The sequence below is a fragment of the Lithobates pipiens genome, unplaced genomic scaffold, assembly GCF_037356315.1.
Source record: "Lithobates pipiens isolate NorthernLeopardFrog02 unplaced genomic scaffold, aLitPip1_a1.2 Scaffold_16, whole genome shotgun sequence".
In the NCBI taxonomy this organism is placed as follows: Eukaryota; Metazoa; Chordata; class Amphibia; order Anura; family Ranidae; genus Lithobates; species Lithobates pipiens.
Genome location: NW_027507748.1, coordinates 208,773,920 through 208,792,968, shown reverse-complemented (window position 1 = coordinate 208,792,968; position 19,049 = coordinate 208,773,920). Strand labels below are relative to the sequence as shown.

The 19,049-nt window shown below is 43.2% G+C and overlaps 1 protein-coding gene across 8 annotated transcripts in view; it reads left to right on the top strand.

Moving 5' to 3' along the window:
* PUM1 (pumilio RNA binding family member 1) overlaps positions 1–19,049 on the top strand; it is a 112,104-nt gene that overhangs the window by 69,738 nt on the left and 23,317 nt on the right. For all 8 annotated transcript variants that reach the window (XM_077480957.1, XM_077480958.1, XM_077480955.1 and 5 more), the window contains 3 exons: positions 16–300; positions 408–644; positions 14,512–14,779. In XM_077480957.1, the coding sequence (XP_077337083.1) occupies positions 16–300; positions 408–644; positions 14,512–14,779 (790 nt within the window). The remainder of the gene's footprint in view (positions 1–15; positions 301–407; positions 645–14,511; positions 14,780–19,049) is intronic.

Below are 19,049 nucleotides of genomic sequence, written 5' to 3'. Positions count from 1 at the left end.
CAATCTATCTTTAAGCTGTTGCAGCAGCAGCTGCTTCTGCCAATGGACAAGGTGGTGCTACAAATGGACCCTTCCGTCAGTTGAATTCTCAGCAACCTCAGGGACAGCCGCAACCACAAGGCAACCAGAACCTGGCATCAAGCTCGTTCTATGGCAACAGTTCCCTGACCAATAACTCTCAAAGTAGCTCCTTATTTTCACAAAGTTCAGGTCAGCCAGCGAATAGTTCATTGGGTTTTGGAAGCAGTGGATCACTGGGAGCAACGCTTAGTTCAGCACTGGGTGGCTTTGGAACAGCAGGTCAGTATCAACAAGCAAGAAAAAAAAATGGATTAGCATTTTGTGTTGTGCTTACAAAAGTAGTCCTTTTTATTTTTTTCTTGACTGTTTTTCTTTTTTTCTTTCAGTTGCTAATTCCAACACTGGCAGTGGATCGCGTCGTGATTCTCTGACTGGCAGTACAGATCTATACAAAAGGACTTCCAGCAGTTTGAATCCCATTGGACATAGCTTCTACAATGGTCTAGGCTTCTCTTCCTCTCCTGGTCCTGTAGGCATGCCCCTTCCAAGCCAGGCAGCCAGCCATTCCCAGACACCGCCACCATCTTTATCCTCTCATGGATCATCTTCCAGCCTTAACCTTGGTAAGAAGACCTCTGTATTTGGTGGATGTGCTTATTTTCTTGTTCAGCATGCTTTCATTATGAAAGTTATTTTTGCGTGTGTATAGTCATCATTTTGAGGTGAAGGTGGTAAAAAACAAAGTTTTTTTTTTTTTGTTGGTCTTTGAAAGACACAGATTTCGGAGACAATTGGGTTATATGGCCGCCTATGGGAGGATTTAGACATTGGCAAACAAAAAAACAGCAATTGGCCTGCTGTATAACCTCTACACTCCCAACATGCTTCCTTTGTTTTGTTTTTTCTTTTAGCTAGTGCCCTAGGATGATGAATGCCTTTCTCTACCGAGAAATGTAGGACTGTTCTACAAGCGTTTTTTTTTTTTTTTTTTCTTCAGACAAGACTTCCTCTACACGCTGTTTGAGCTTGTCTCTCATGTAGCTACCTGGTTATGTGTATCCTTGGCCATAACCGGACCCAGCTGGGCCTTCCTGGCACGTGACCTTTTTGGCGCTGCCTGTGGTGCTTTCCAGACATTTGTGTATTGTGTTTTTGAAGATGCGTTTTCGTGTCATTGAACATGTGGAGAACTCTTTGGTTGACATTTTGGGCTGCAGAGCAGGCAGGTGAAAAGCATTTGCTTTGCATACTCTTCGAGGGTGAACAATGCTTTGAAGCTTCATTGAACACCCTCATCCTAGAAGGTTACTTGCGTATAAGAGTACTTGTCTACCCCAGCAGCAGAAGTCCACCTCTCAAGCTGTGAAAAATCCTCCTCCGAGACTGAGTTCCTTAAGTTTCTACAAGGCTTAATATTACTAAAGTCTTGTTTGTTTTTTTTTTCTTTTTTTTTTTGTTAATAACAAATCTGTTATAATTGCCCTGCGTAATGGTCTTGCACAGAGAAGCCCAGAGACTCCTTTTCTTGGGTCCCGTGCTGGCGCTTCTGGCCCCTCCCTCCTGCTAAATGACCCCACGGCAAGCAGCTTGCAATGGGGGCACCTGAGCCGAGCCACAGCTCCCTGTGTACATTATGACAGGGAGCCTTGTCCTGGTCCCGCCCCCCTTTCTCTCCTCATTGGCTGACTGACTTTGACAGCATCAGGAGCCAATTGCGCCACACTGGTGTCTCAGCCAATGAGGAGGGGAGTCTCGGGCAGCTAAGGCACTCCTGCAACATTGCTGGATCTAGAGGGTCTCAGGTTAGTGAGGGAATCATGGACATCGCTTGGTAGAGAAGGGGCTCAGGATAATTATTAGGGGGTGCTACACACAATGTTTTTATCTTGATGCATAGAATGCATTAAGATAAACAAAAAAACATTTACCTTTACAACTCCTTTTAAGCCTCTAGTGCCACACCCAATCCAGGAGCCCAGTTTCACTGCAAATCCTGGGCCCCTAATTTTGCCAAATAGGTAGACAACTCTTTGACACGAAGGGGGCTCTCCTACTTTTCAAAGTAGGGGTATATCTGTTGACCTTTGCTGACATTTGAACAAACCGCTTCTTAGCTGCTTAGGTGTAGGATACATTTTCAACTGGCTGCAAGCTAAAGTTCTGCTCCCAACACCTTCCTCTTTCATTTCTTCCAAACTTCCAGTGTCACCATTCAGATTAGCATATCTCTGTGTAGCCCCTATGGGAGCAAGAGCCCCAGATCTTGTGGAAACAAATGCCCCAGTTCTTTTATTGGAATGGTTTCAAGGATGTTTTCAAACTTTCCACAGTTTCAAAACCAATTTAGGACATTGTGAATATCTTCATTGGATACCATAATGACAATTTTTGGTCTCTGTAAACATCAAAGACACATTCTTGGCTGTCCCCCTTTTTAGCACATCAACAAATTCTTCACTTTTTCGGGTCCTCAGCACTTCCGTTTCATGGCCCTGCTATTCACAATGACTTGCATTCACCTAGGTTCCTACGTGCTTGCCTTTTTTAGATCCCAGGTCATCTCCATTGTTATCTGGACAACCTCCTGTTGAGGGAACAGAGCCTGACCAACAATGTAGCTGGGTGAGTTCAAGGTGGGGTGGGATCCTGATCCTTAAGTCTGTGCTTTTAGATGACTCCTCGCTTGGAGTATTCGGGTCTGATCCTAGACACAGCTTAACCACTTAAGCCCCGGACCAATTGTCAGCCTAAGGACCAGAGGTCTTTTTACAATTTCGCACTGCTTTAACTGGTAATTGCGCGGTCATGCAATCTTGTACCCAAACACAATTTGCGTCCTTTTCTTCCCACCAATAGCTTTCTTTTGATGGTATTTGATTGCCTCTGCGATTTTTATTTTTTTTATTTTTTTTACGATATAAAAGGAAAAATACTGAATTTTTGAAAAAAAAAATATTTTCTAATTTTTGTTATAAGAAAAATTGAATAAACTCAATTTTAGTCTTACATTACATTACATTACAGTAAAAAAAAATGTCAATAAGCGTATATTTATTGGTTTGCGCAAAAGTTATAGCGTCTACAAACTAGAGTACATCTTCTGAAATTTACACAGCTTTTAATTTATGACTGCCATTTCTTGAGGTGCTAAAATGGCAGGGCAGTACAAACCCCCCCAAATGACCCCATTTTGTAAAGTAGACACCCCAAGGAAATTGCTGAGGGGCATGTTGAACCCATTGAATATTTAATTTTTTTTGCCCCAAGTGATTGAATAATGACAAAAAAATTTTTACAAAAAGTTGTCACTAAATGATATATTGCTCACACATGCTATGGGCATAAATTCTGCTGCGTCTCCTGAGTACAGGGATACCACATGTGGGGGACTTTTTCGGAGTCTAGCCGCGTACGGCACCCCGAAAACCAATCACTGCCAGGATTTCTAAGGGTGCACATTTTTGATTTCACTCCTCGCTACCTATCAGTTTCGAAGGCCATAAAATGCCAAAATAGCACAAACCCCCCCCCCCCCCCCCCAAATGATCTCATTGCTATTTACCAAGAGGCATGTTGAGTCCATGAAATTTTATATTTTGCCACAAGTTGCGTGAATATTACAAACGTTTTATTTTTTTTGCACAAAGTTGTCACTAAATGATATATTGCTCACACATGCTATGGGCATATGTGAAATTATACCCCAAATACATTCTGCTGCTTCTCCTGAGTACGGGGATACCACATGTGGGGGACTTTTTGGGAGCCTAGCCGCATACGGGACCCCGAAAACCAAGCACCGCCTTCAGGATTTAAATATAAAACACTACTAAAAAAAACTGTTAGCGATCGCAGGGATCAGGCCTGACTCTGCGAACGCTCAAGTTATGCGTTTTAGTATTTTGTAAGTGGCCGTGATTGATACTGCACTTGGGTGGGCTGGGCGGAGGGGCAAAACGCAGGTGCTAGCAGGTATCTAGGCTGATCCCGCTAACGATGCATTTTTTTGGAACCCTAAACTGCTGGGGACGCTAGTATAGATCTGATCAGATATTGATCTGTTCAGATTCTATACCACTAAGGGAGGTGTATGCTTTACGCGTGGGTGTTAGCGGTACTGGCACTAACCTAGCGCTGCCTGGGGTGACGCAGACCCTATCTGACCCTAAAGCCTAATTGATATCACCCGCCGGGTGATCAGGGGGTTAAACCTTTATTGGGTAATAAATGGGTGCCCTGATGCTATAAAAAGCAAACTAACCAGAGTCACCCATAACACCAGTGACACTTATACGGTGATCGCTGGTGAAAAGGTTAACTCTAGGGGCAATCGGGTTAAAACCTTTATTAGGTAGTATATGGGGGTACCTAACGCTATAAAAACCTGGCAATAACTAGCTACCTAGCGGCACCAGTGACACTAATGCAGCCATCAGAAAAACGATCACTTAATGACACTGGCAAAAGGGGTGAAAGGGTTAACTCTAGGGGCAATTGGGGGGGGGTTAAACCTTTATGGGGGGGTAGGGGGCTATCCTGGACCTAACACTAACTGCCCTGACACTTTTTACTGTCACAACTGACACTAAATGCAGTGATCAGTAAATACATGATCACTGCAATCAGTGACACTGTGACTGGGGGCGGGGGGCGATCGGGGCGGGGGGGGGGGTGATTTGTGTGCCTATGTGTACCTACGTGTCAGTGTAGTGATTGGTGCACTTACTAGGTCTTCTCTCCTTGCAGTCCGGTCAAAAAGACCGCCCTGGGGAGAGTGACATCACTTCCTCCTGCCAGTGTTTATACTACACAGGTAGGGGAAGCTTCTCATTCGCCAGGAGTGATCGAGAGGGGATGGCCAGAAACCAACGGCCATCCCCTCATCCCGGATCACTCCTGAAGCGAAACAGACCACCGCAGCCAGCGGGAGGGGGTCCGATTGGACCCCCCCACCCGCTGAAAGGCAGGCACGTACAGGTACGCGCTTGTGCCCGTACATGCCATTCTGCCGACGTATAATTACGTGCGGCGGTCCTTAAGCGATTTAAACCATATGTGTGTTTTTTTGTTTTTTTCCACAAGAAAAACTTAAAACATTCCACTCCCAGACTTTACAGTTTCAGCCGACTCTTTGCTATTGCAAGAGACTCATGGAATTGATGGTAGCCTCTTTTCAGGCAGTAATGTATGCATAATTTAACACCAGACCCATTCAACTCAACATCTTGTCATGGGGCAGCTTGGTTCAGTCTTTTCACAATTCACATTTGTCTCTGGCCTGTTGACTCCGGGAACCAGCTCCGGTGTTGGCGAAAGATACAGCAACAAAGTGGACAAGTTTGTCGCTAGGTGTAGAAATCCTCTGACAGAAGCAGCTGGATGCTCTTGTGGCTCCAAGGGATCTTTACAGTTTGTTCCCCCTGAAACTCTTTCCTTGCCTCCTATACAGAATTGAGATGCAGGGCATTTTGGCAATCCTCTTGGCTTCCCTGTTCCAGGGGAAATAAGGTATTCTGATTACATTGGACTCCTTGCAAATGCTTTGTGGGCTTTTCCTTCCTTCTATCCAAAAGAACAGTTTACCATCCTGCATCATGGTTGCTGGTTTTCATGGCATGTCTGAAGCCCAGATTTTGAGGGATGGACTTCTCAGACTTCATGGTCTCCACAATATTAAAAGCTAGAAAGTCCACTTCCCACAAGGTCTTGCATTCCACAGGGAAAAGCATACATTGCTTGGTTTGAGGAGAGGACACTTTCACTCTGGAAAATACTCTAAAAATCTCAGAATTCGTCCCCCACTCGGGCCTGGATCAACAATTGATCCTCAAGTACAATTTAAATGTCAGATCCCAGCACTTGTGATCTTGTTTCAAAAGCAGTTAGCAATTCTTTAAGACCTTCATACAGAGTATTTCTCATGTGGCTCCCCCCTGTGTGCTCATCAGTGTCTCCATGGAATCTGAATTTGGTTCTCTTTGCACTTTTACAGCTGCCTTTTGAATCTATAAGGGATATTCCACTTTCCACACTCAAAAGAGTGTGTTCTATGTTTCCATCACCTCTGTAAGGTTTATCTCTGGACTTAGCAACATTGTCCTGTAAAGAACATTTTCTGGTCTTATACAAGCACACGGTGGAATTCCAGTCTAGAGTTCAGCCCAATATCAAAAGAAAGTTGCCATTGTTGTCCAATCAACTGTGGCCATGCCATTTTCCATCCTGCAGCTGCAAATTGAACGGGGATACTTGTGATATAATTGGCCTACTATGGCTTTGTAAGGTCAACGTTTTATCCTAATATGGCCATGGGGCCTTAAAAGATCATTGGTGTTATGTGCATCCTCCCCCCTTTTTTTGTATATGTGCAGGGCAGGGAATACCCTGGTCCTAGTCGATTTGGCAGCAGTGGACAGCTACCGCCTAGGTTCCAACCCTGTGCTCATCAACTAGCCTAGAGCTTCCTTCCTTCACAATATGATTTCAGCCTTTCACGTTAACCAAGACATGTACTTTTGTCACTGTTTATTGTCTGGGTGTTTTGAGTGGCGCATCTACCTTTTAGCCACTTCCATTAGAAAGACTTGACGACTCTGCTATTTGTATTTCTGATAGTCCAAGTAAAGGGGAACCAATTATTTTTCCATTTCTTAGTGGCTCAGAAATATCGTCATTCAAGATTTTGCCTTAAGGATTAGGTTCCACTCCTTTCTTTTCAAGATTAACTCTTTTTTTTTTTTTTTTTTTTTTTCTAGATTGATCGGTGCTTCCAATACTGTTCAGCATCAGGCATTTGTTTTCCATATTTGCAAAGCTGGCCATGCACTATGCAATTTCTGCACAATCTTCTTTAGATTTACCAAGCCTATGTAATATAAAACCTAAACAGTCTGTTTTATCAGACAGGCCTTTGAACTACATATTTAAGATTGTACAATCAGATTGTGTAGTGTATGATCACCTTTAGTTTTACCGGGTGGATTTTCAGGACTCCTATAATGCCAACTTTGGGGATAAGGTCTTAAAGCGTTTGTTAACCCACAAAAAAAAAAAATAACTATACTGTTCCCTTAAAGCATGTTATACAGCACAGTGCTTGTGCTGTCATTTGGACCCCAGTATCACCTGAAAAACCCATCTGATCCTGCATAGCTATGCCCTCCCTGCTACAAACAGACCTGACACCGTGGTCTATATGCGTGATTCCGTAAGCCACAGCCTGCTGAGTACACCCCCCCACCCCCCATAAAATCCTTTACTTGGAAGCTCATTGAGGAACACAGGCCCCACCCCTCTGTGTTTTATGGTCTCGCTGTATTTACTACTTATAAAAATATAGCATACTGCGAGTGGAAGGGGTTCTTCTAGGCTCTTTACTGTTTTTTGTTTCCCAATGTTTAAATTTTACTGTAGACAGTAGTATAACCCAATTGTCTCTGAATCCTGTGTCCCTCAGTCAACTTCAAAATAATTTTCTGGCAAGTACAAAAAAAATTTTTTTTATTTCCTATAATGGCTTTTAGTTGTATAAGCTGATTCCAACAGTACAATGTCGTTTGAAAATTTCATATGCTTTTAACATTCGATTTAAAGCAATGTATTTTCTGAACAAAAACCACATACAGTGTCCAAATATTAATTTCATTAAGAAATTTTCAATATAGAATATCGGACAAATGATCATCATTTCCCCCCTCGTGCAAATACTATACTAATTGCATGATTATCGTTCGTTCTGTTATCATAAGAGAAATTTTCGTGCTTGTTCCTTCAGATATTTTCACATTAACTGTTGTGATCAGCTCTCAAATGCTGTCTACTAAAGAATATATTGAATGATTGCTCGTTGTGTGTTTTTTGTATTTTTTTTTTTTTTTTGTTTTTCTTTTCTTTGATATTCTCATCGTGTGTGTGTGTGTGTGTGTGTGTGTGTGTGTGTGTATAGGCCTTAACAATTAGAAAATTTAATGAACACTCTTAAAAAATCTATACAAGCATTTGTTTCATCTCACGTTTACAGCCTTCACCATTATTGCAAAGCAAGACAACGGATTTTAAGTGTATTTTTCACTACATTTAAACACTATATTGATATGTAGGTGCCAGCAATTGGGAAATTCCAGCATGCGAAGACAACTGGCGGCAGTTTTTTTTATTTATTTTTTTATTTTTTTGCTGCTGAGGGACATTCTTAATTTTCATAAGTGAGACAGTGCTGTTAAAGAGGAGCGCCAATCATTTGTGTTAACCGCTTCCACCCTGGAAGATTTTACCCCCTCCCTTCCTCCTGGCCACAGCACTTTTTACAATTTGGTACTACAACGCTTTAACTGACAATTATGCGGTCTTTCGGTGTACCTAAACAAAATTTGCTTCCTTTTTTCCCCCCACAAATAGAGCTTTCTTTTGGTGGTATATGATCACCCCTGCGGTTTTAAATTTTTGCACTATAAGCAAAAAAAGAGCAGCAATTTTGAAAACAAAAAACAATATTTTTTAGTTTTTGCTAAAATATCCCCAAAAGTAAAAAAAAAAATTCTTCATCAGTTTAGGCCAATGTATATTCTTCATATTTTTGGTAAAAAAAATTGCAATATGCGTATATTGATTGCTTTGCGCAAAAGTTATAGCATCTGCAAACTATGGGAAAGATTTATGGCATTTTTTTTTTTTTTTTTTACTAGTAATGGCGGTGGTCTGCAATTTTTAGCGGTACTGTGACATTGCGATGGACAGGTCAGAGACTTTTGACGGGGAAGGGGTTAACACTAGGGGGCAATCAAGGGGTTAAATGTGTGTTCCCTCAGCATGTTCTTACTGTGTGGGGATGAGAGTGACTAGGAGAGGAGCCATAACTTTTTTTTTTTTTTTTCCTACTTGGTAGGAGCAAATGATATGGCTCCTCTCCTCCTGACAGCACAGCAATTTGTGTGTTTACACACACAAATCCCTGTGCTGGCGCTCATACATGAGCTCGTGCTCGCCCTCTGGTGGCTGAAATGGGAATTCACCCAGGAGAGCAATTGTGACATGGTCGGCCAAGTGGTTAAAAGTCAGCAGCTACAAAAACTGTAGCTGCTGACTTTGTAAACACACATTCACCTATCTCAGGATCCAGCAATGTGCTTGGGTTCTTTCCATCTGTCTTCTGTCCCTGGCACCTCTGACAGCTTGCAGTTTCACAGCCAGTTGCCCACTGCGCATGTGAGAGCTGTGCTATGCATTGTGAATAGTCCAGAAAGTGGGGAGAGGAGAACTCTCGCTCAGATCGCCTAGGCGATCGGGGCTAAAGAGGGAGCGGTACCTGTCAAAACCAGCTATTCAGGTATCAATGATCTGGTTTTCAGAAATTGCAATGCTTTTACTTAAGTTGGCAAAGGCTCAAAACAAGCAATCTGCTGGCTTTACGATTAGAAACTCAAAACATTGACAAAATGTGAGCATGACTGGATTATGAAAGGACTCCCTAGGGCAAAACAGAAAAAGTTCTGTGGTGTGCATAGCACGCTGCAGCAACTAGTATGCTGGCAAGATTTTGGTAAACAGTAAATGGGCTTAAGGGGGTGATCCATAAACGGAATCTGAGGCTAGCTGCTATATATACTGTGTGCGCAATTATTAGTCAAGTTGTATTTTTGAGGATTCATTTCATTATTGAACAACTACAGTGCTCAGTCAATCCAACATGTTAATAAACATCAAACCTGAATATTAGGAGAGAAAAAGTGAGGTTTTGGCTGCAGTATAGTATGTCCCCTTTCTTAGGAGAATTAGGAGATTATCAGTGCACAATTTTGCAACTATTACTTTAGGTTCCTGCATCTCAGACATTGCATGTGAATCGCAGCTGCACCACAAGTGCTGATCACATGCGAAGTCTACGATGCGAGTTCAGCCATACAGTCATATGGCTGAACTCGCTTTTATAGATTCGCAGAAAAAAGTGCAGGGACTTCCCCCCCCCCCCCCGCAGAGAAATCTGATCACATGGGTGTTCTCACCTATGCGATCTGATTCTTGTTCGTGTTCTCGCTGCAATCTGTCAGCTGATCTGGGGATGTTATTAACATTATATTGATGCCCGCAGGGGTTCGCAGAGGGAACTGCCTGCGGGAAAGATATGATGCCTGAATTGGCGCTGTAATCGTGCTGGTTCCCGCATCGCAAGTGTGAACCTAGGCTGAGTGTGCAGAATTATTATGCCATTTTAAATGAACAAGAAAAAAAAGAAAAAAATTTCCCATCTCGCTTGTTTGTTTTCATTTGTTAAAGTGAAGAGAACTCAAAATGTACAAATAAATATATTCAAAAACATAACTAAAACGGTGACCAATATAGCCACCTTTCTTTTCAATAACATTCATAAGCCTTCCATTAATGGAGTCTGTCTGTTTCTTGATCTGTTGATGATCAACTTTTTGTGCAGCAGCAACCACAGCCTCCCAGACACTGTTCAGAGAAGTTTTCCTTTACTGTTAATCTCCTTTTTCAGAAGGGCCCACAAGTTCTCAATAGCGTTAGTTCAAGTCAGGGGAGGAATCTGGCCACGTCATTCTTGCATCTTTAAGACTTTTACTGGCTAGCTGCGCAGTGGAGTACGTTGATGCATGTGATAGAGTATTGTCCTGCATAAATATCATGGTTGTCTTGAAAGATGCAGACCTTTTCCCTGTACATCTGCTTGAAGAAAGTGTCTTCTATATACTGACGGGTAGGTTTGGAAGTTAATTTTGAGTCCATCTTTAACCCGAAAAGGTCTAACTAAATCCTCTTTAATAATTCCAGCCCTTACCAGTACCCCACCTCCACTTTGCTGGCATCTTGAGTTGAAGTGGAGCCCTGTACTCGTTACTGATCCAGCCAGAGGCCCATCCATCTGGTCTGTCAAGAGTTGCTCTCATCTCATAAGTCTGTAAAACCTTTGAAAAATTTGTCTTCAGATATTTTTTGGCCCAGTCATGTTTCAACTTATTTGCCTTGTTCAGTGGTGGTCAGGTTTCAGCCCTCTTTACCCAAGCCATGTTTCTGAGCACTGAAAACCTTGTACCTCTGTGCACTCCAGGTAGATTGCAGCTCTGGAATATGACAGCACTTGAGGATAATGGGTTCCTTCATGTTTGATTCTCAAATCTTTGGCAGTTAATTTGCGGTTTTATTTTTTATCAACCCATTACTTGCGACCCTGTTGACTATTTGCAACAAAACGTATGGTTCTGTGATCACGCCTCAATATCTTGGCAATTGCAAGAGTGCTACATCTCTCTGAAAGACTTTTTTTTTTTTTTTTTTACAATTTTTGACTTTTCAGGGTCAGTTAAATCCACTTTTATTATTATTATTTTTTAACAATTTGCCTAAAGAAAAGAAGCTTGCTAATTATGTATGCCTTGATATAAGGTGTTGATCTCTTTAGGCCACACCCTCCCTCATTACACAAATGCACATCACCTGATATGCTTAAATTCAACGAGTATTCAAGTTTATACAGCTTGGAGTTGAACAATATGAATAAAATTCATCACTTGGTCAAAATACTCGCCTAATAATTGTGCACACCGTATATACTATAGTTTTTGTATCCACAAAATTATTCTTAATTGCTCTGACAACAGCCTCACAGACACAAAATCTCAGGACAAAGAATCTTCTTTTTATTTTATTTTTTAATTACGTTTGCTTTAGGCACACACAAATATATATCATTTTATCCGACTGCGCCTACCTTACAACAGGATTCAGAGTTCCCTCCTTACTTCAGAGTTCCCTCCTTACGTCAGAGTTCCCTCCTTACGTCAGAGTTCCCTCCTTACGTCAGAGTTCCCTCCTTACGTCAGAGTTCCCTCCTTACGTCAGAGTTCCCTCCTTACGTCAGAGTTCCCTCCTTACGTCAGAGTTCCCTCCTTACGTCAGAGTTCCCTCCTTACGTCAGAGTTCCCTCCTTACGTCAGAGTTCCCTCCTTACGTCAGAGTTCCCTCCTTACGTCAGAGTTCCCTCCTTACGTCAGAGTTCCCTCCTTACGTCAGAGTTCCCTCCTTACGTCAGAGTTCCCTCCTTACGTCAGAGTTCCCTCCTTACGTCAGAGTTCCCTCCTTACGTCAGAGTTCCCTCCTTACGTCAGAGTTCCCTCCTTACGTCAGAGTTCCCTCCTTACGTCAGAGTTCCCTCCTTACGTCAGAGTTCCCTCCTTACGTCAGAGTTCCCTCCTTACGTCAGAGTTCCCTCCTTACGTCAGAGTTCCCTCCTTACGTCAGAGTTCCCTCCTTACGTCAGAGTTCCCTCCTTACGTCAGAGTTCCCTCCTTACGTCAGAGTTCCCTCCTTACGTCAGAGTTCCCTCCTTACGTCAGAGTTCCCTCCTTACGTCAGAGTTCCCTCCTTACGTCAGAGTTCCCTCCTTACGTCAGAGTTCCCTCCTTACGTCAGAGTTCCCTCCTTACGTCAGAGTTCCCTCCTTACGTCAGAGTTCCCTCCTTACGTCAGAGTTCCCTCCTTACGTCAGAGTTCCCTCCTTACGTCAGAGTTCCCTCCTTACGTCAGAGTTCCCTCCTTACGTCAGAGTTCCCTCCTTACGTCAGAGTTCCCTCCTTACGTCAGAGTTCCCTCCTTACGTCAGAGTTCCCTCCTTACGTCAGAGTTCCCTCCTTACGTCAGAGTTCCCTCCTTACGTCAGAGTTCCCTCCTTACGTCAGAGTTCCCTCCTTACGTCAGAGTTCCCTCCTTACGTCAGAGTTCCCTCCTTACGTCAGAGTTCCCTCCTTACGTCAGAGTTCCCTCCTTACGTCAGAGTTCCCCAAGCCTCCCTTGCATCCTTTTGCACTGTAAGGTACAACTCTGCAGTCTCTGATGTGAGGGGGTCTCTGGTCATAACAGGATTCACCTTTAACCCCAGAATGTGCAGAGTTTTTCTTTATATTTTGTCATCTATCGTTTATATCTCTGGATTCACTTGTTCCAGGGTCACAACTCAGAAATACAATTGGCAGGGAAGGAATGCCAGATGAGTACTTCTAAAGGGGGGGGGGGTCAGCCATGGCATCACCCTTATAGTACAGGGTCTTTTTTTTTACTTTACATGCTTCCACCCACCCCCCGGGGGGTGTGAGAGCATTGCCCTCCTGTCTCCATGGTACTAGAAATCCCAGCATATAGGGCTCCTATTTCTCAGCTCCCCACATACTGCACGAGAAGATGTCACCATTTCCCACCCCCCTTCGATGACCTCAATCCCAGCCGCCACACACCAACAGCACTGTGCCCCTCCCCCACTCTCGCCCTACATCAGCGTCCCAGCTGGCCCTCACCTCAGTCAGACTCCCCGTTCCGTTGTCAGCTTGGGAGAACTTGGGAAGTGGAGCGCTAGGAGGCAGAGTAAGTCTGGAGGAGGCGGCTACATCATTCTCTAAATGCCGGGTCATGTACAAGCACCTTATGGTAGGCTTAGTAACCATTAGCATTTACAGTGGTGGGCAGAGGTGGGGGGACTTGTGGGGGGAGTGTAAACCATCATGGAAACTACAGGGCCTCTGTATTTTTACGAATAGTTTTGTCCTGTTCAGACCTTTTTGGACATGAAAAATCAGGGTGTTAATTACAAACTGTCCAAAAAAAAAGATGGTTGGTAACCATGTTACCTACAGAGCAAACTCTACAGCCTTTGCCTCCTTTCTAAGAAGACTTTCCTGTATACTGGTTTTCAATTTATCAGAATATGCATAAGTGCTTTGAAAGGTCTCCTGGGGTGCTCTTTGAGGATATAAGCAAAGGTACAGCAGGCAGTACTTTTTTTTATTTTTTTTTATTTTTTTTTCCATTGCGGCAAAAAAAGTAGTGTCTGATGAGCTGTTAACAGTCCGTTTTTCTTTAGCTAGATTGTCTACTTAAAGTGCTGACATTTCTTGAATGAGGGTAGTTGGTTTCTGCACCCATCTGTTCTACATTGTTAAATCAGAAGTTCGTCTCTCACTCAACGCTGACTATTTTAATCCTTATGCCGCTAGCAATAGTAAGTAGATGGGAAAGTGTATCATATTTGTTTTAAACTTGTTTTTTTACATTTCTTCAGTTACTTCCTGGTTTCTAGGCCTAGGCAAATGATGTCATACATCCCAGCAGTCATCAGGAGGGGAGGAGGGGTTTTCTCAGCTAAGCACACCCTCCTGCCTGCATGCCTGAGCTTAGGGCAGATGGATTCCAGGAAGTAAATGCTACATGAATCATTTGCCCTTATTCAAGATGGCCACAGCAGGAAATGCTAGGGGGTGTTTTTCAAAGTGATCTCAGCAAAATAAAGCACGGAGACATGGATGGATGGGTGAGTTTGCTTTAAATATTAACAGTTGATTAAATAGCTTTTTGGTTTGTGGCGCTCAGATGCAGTGTAGTTCTCCTTTAAATACTGCAGATGACAAGGTACTATTTCTCTTTTATATTGATTGTTTTATTTTATCAACAAAAAAATTAAGAAGCTATAACAAGATTTCTTATTTGCAGGAGGACTGACAAATGGCAGCGGCCGATACATATCTGCTGCACCTGGGGCAGAGGCTAAATACCGCAGTGCGAGTAGTGCATCAAGTTTATTCAGCCCAAGCAGCACGCTTTTTCCATCTTCCCGACTCCGCTATGGTATGTCTGATGTGATGCCCTCAGGTCGGAGCAGATTACTTGAAGACTTTAGGAATAATCGTTATCCTAACCTCCAGTTGCGAGAAATTGCTGGCCATATTATTGAGTTTTCTCAGGACCAGCATGGATCTAGGTATTGTATTTTCTTTTTGTAAAGTTTTTCTTCAGTGGCCTTAATGCTCTAAAAAAATTACCTGTTGCAAGATTGGGGATCTACAGAAATGTTTTTTTATTGTTTAGTCTCAGAATTTGGTTTAGATCTTAGATGTGTGACGCATGCATATAAGTGAGGTATTACCTTTTTTTAGTCAGCATATTTAATGCATTCTTCTGCAACAATGGTTCCTGGCTAGGGGTGCAACGGAACGGCACCGATCCGTGATCCGAACGGGTCACCCCGCTCAGATCGGCACATGCCATGGAGCGCTTAGCGGGTTCGGCCTAATTCTGGAGCGGTGGCCATCTAGGTACACCCGTCGGCGTTTACAATGTGATCGCTCCGTCAAATGGAGCGATCACCTATAAACAAACCGGCGTCATGATGATGCCGGTTCCTCTCTCCCCTCTCAGTACTGATCTGTACAGTGGAGGGGGAAAATAGGATGGCAGCCACAGCCATCCCAGCAATACCCTGCCAATACTCTGCAATACTTACCCTGCCAAGACTTACTCTGCCAATACCCAGCCATACCCATCCATGCTCAGCCAATATTACATTGGGGGAGATGTATATTACAGTGGGGACTATATGGTGGTGGCATTTTCACAGGTTTTTGCAAATTCAATTATTTGCTGATCCGAAAAATTATCCGATCTGTGAGCTTTTTGATCCGTTGCACCCCTGTTCCTGGCCATATTGTGTACCTCTTAAAATGGCTTTTAATGTTAACCAAGTACCTTGTGATGGGTGCCCATAAAGTGTGCACATTTAATCTTCGGTACCCCAAAATGTGCATAGTACTGTTAATTCCAAGTGCAAGGATTATATCGCAGATTAACACAAGAGTGCTTGATGTATGTTTTCATGTACAGTATTTGATATGTTGCTTTAAAAATAGCATTTTTGTGCTCCCCTAAGGTTATATTGTTGTTGGCAGGAGAAATACAGAAGGCACTTAGAAACTTAAACGCCAGCCCTCTTCAGGCTGTAACTATTCCCACCTCTCACCTGCTCAGTTGTAGTAAGCTGTCCAAAGTGAAAACAATAGAGGGTAGGGAGCTATATCCCTGTGGGGATCCAGAAAGGGATTTTACAGTGAGTACAAAAACCCTTTCTTGTACATGTATAACATGTTGGATCCCAAATACAAGAGGAGCGATCCTACCGCTTCTGGTGCCTCCAGCTTACAATCCAATCACAAGTCTGCAGTAGCCTCCAGTGCTCCCTCTGAAGTGCCTGATACAGTCTGGGACATGAATCCCACCAGTCGTCAGAGTCGTCCTTGACTACAAAGAACAAGAAAATAACGGTTGATATAAACACACACCCTAAAGAGTTGGACTACAACTATTTTTATTCGCTGAGAAAATACAAAATGCACCAATAATAATATCCCTTGATCCCTGATAAAAAACCAAAAGGAGGATCCCTAGTATAGGGATTAGATCTCCGATGGTCACACAGTTCCCCAAAAGCTATATAACAGGTGATCCAAGGATTACTCCTCTCAACCTAATGAAGGGGAGATAGATCATGCAGTGGGTAAATCCCTCCCTCCCCCCAATATAGTACACCCCCCTACAAGCACCTATTAATTCCCCAAGCCACCTAGGGCAAGATTTGAACTGGATAATTCTTGAAGAGAACAGCGTGATTCCATAACCACAGAAATGATTCACACTATTTCACTTCTGGAATGATAGTCACAGCGACTATATATAAGATACATAAGTCATTCCCAGGGACATGTAGCGTCATGAGAAGAGGCTATACTAAGATAAAAAATAGTCCAAAAAAGAAAGGGAGAATAAAAGTTCTCCTCATAATATTAGAGAATGTCCTCGGATATGTAAAAAGTCCTGCTTTTTATCTTTGATAATAGCATGTAGATGGTTTAGACAATAGCAGATACTGGATTAAACTGAGTGGATCACTTAGCACTTCAATCCCGAACTGGTGAGGTGTGTAACACAAATGAGGACGATTTCAGACACCGTCGGTGTAACATTGTACCAGAGTTCCCACAGCCTGCAGGTATATCCTCCAGGCAATTTGTAATAATAGAATTATATTGCGGTTACTTACTGATAGCTGGTCACACAGAGATCTCTCTAATGTGGGATGAGATTCAATCTGTCCGTCCTGTATGCAATAGCCATAGATCTCCAGCTTAATGATAGCTCATCTGTGGTTCTTGAAGTAATTCCACATCCGATGTGGGATATCGGTGTATATCAGGCTGTTGGTGATCCATAATATGCTATAGTCCATAGTCAGTGTCTGTTCTCCGTGGTTAGTTATCCATTTAGATCCATATAGGAATCATTCATGCTGATTGTTTCTAAGTTTGTATATCATCAGATTCATCAGGTTTCCCGTTCAGTTTCTCAAGCCCGTCTCGAAGTGTAGGCTAGGGTAGGGGAGCAAAAAACGGGGGTGTCTATCCCAGCATAAAGAGCTAAAAGCTTACATGTTTCATTCCTTGAGTAGCGGAACTCCGTAATATATGCGATGAGGGCTACCATTTTATTATAGTCAGGATTCCCATTTGCCCATATATGTTGCATACAGCTCCTTGACTACACCTTGTGCCCCCTCATCGGTCTTCTGGGATAATTTTCCTTCAATTATGCAAGATTTTTAGACCAACTTGCAACTGTGATTGATCGCTCTGATCTAAAGACTACCTCCAATGCCTTCTCCAGAATATTTGTGACCTGCTTGCAGCTTTTGCAGCCTCAGGGCTTCTGGTGTGGAAGCTGTATTTGACAACGTTTCAAAAATCCTTGCCTGATGATATTCATTACATCTGAGGAGTTATAGCCAGCTGCCAAAACTCCCCACGCCAAGAGAGACTAGTTGGGCTTTTGTTGATGCAGTGTGTCGCGTTTACAATGAAGGAACAACCTGCTGCTTCTACTAATGCAGCCACTAGTCGGGATTCCTTAGGACCTAGGACATCAAAAACACGTTACTCTTGATGTCCTGTACATCTTGAGGCTTATGGTGACCTCCTTCAAGGCATTCTTGTTTGCCCAGTTCCACACCAGGACTTTACAACTCCCCTTCCTGTCATTGTGGAACAGACCAAGCTGATTCACCTGAGACCTACCTGAGTGTACTGTTACCTGCAGAGTGCTTTCTGGTGTGACCCTGATGGTTCTCTTTGTGAGTATGGTCAGTCATGCTGATGTGTCAGAAGCTACCTCACTATTTAAATCCCTGAGCACCATTACAAATTTTTCCGTAAACGCCTATTTTATTGCAGTTTAGGTTAAGGCTGTGGTATCGACCGCTGATGTAATCTGTTGTGTCCCGTGCTCTCTGCCTACCATTTTTGCCTAGAGGAAGTACCGTCCCACTGCCATTCTTGCTGTTGAAGCACAATACAGATCTCCAGTCTCTGATCTCATTCCACTGACCTCCTACAGTAATTTGGCCTCCTGCATGCCTGAAACTCTCATCCACACCAGCTGCCCAAGTTTGGGAGTATTTAATGTTATGTTTCACATTGGGCCTAGTTGTTGCTTTATTATGCAACATGTCTTTCCACAGACAAACTGAGGACGTTTCCACTGCCACAGGTTACCGCATCACATACTCCCCTAGTAGTTCTGGTGGCCTTTAGCAGATATCCCAGAAAGGGTCCAACACCTTTAATCCCTTTACCTAGGACTCCTGTTGCAGGGTCGTCATCATCCATGTCTCCTGCAGCTTTGCTGAGCAAGGCCAAGACCTCCGCTCGCATGTCCTCAAGAACCTCCATCTCCGCTCTGAATTTTTTTATCTGTTTATGCTGATTTACTGGAGTAGCCTATCTGTAGGAGCTCAAAGCGTGCTCTTGCATAGTCTGTCTTTGACCCTCCTGATCTGTGAATCAAACTGGGCCTTTATAGCCCCTGTTCTGATTTCTGAACTGGTGTCCCTTTCCCAACGAGTGTTATAGCTGCTGGCACAGGTAGGTCCTGCTTGGGATTTGTGGATAGCTCATTGTGGAAGAAACTAATGAAGATGTAATTCTTTTTAGACGCATGGCTCTAGTGACTTCGCTTGGTGCAGGCATGAGTACTTCAGGGAGCGAGGCCACCTCAGAGCTTTCACACTGAGTCCACTTAACGGGTTCGGTAATGATGGCTTCAGGATTCTTGGCTACAGTTGAGCCAATGGGTTCTGTCTCCTCTGGGGTGGCCTAAATGCTGCTATTATTCATATTTGTAGCTTCATGGGCAGGACACGAGAGGGT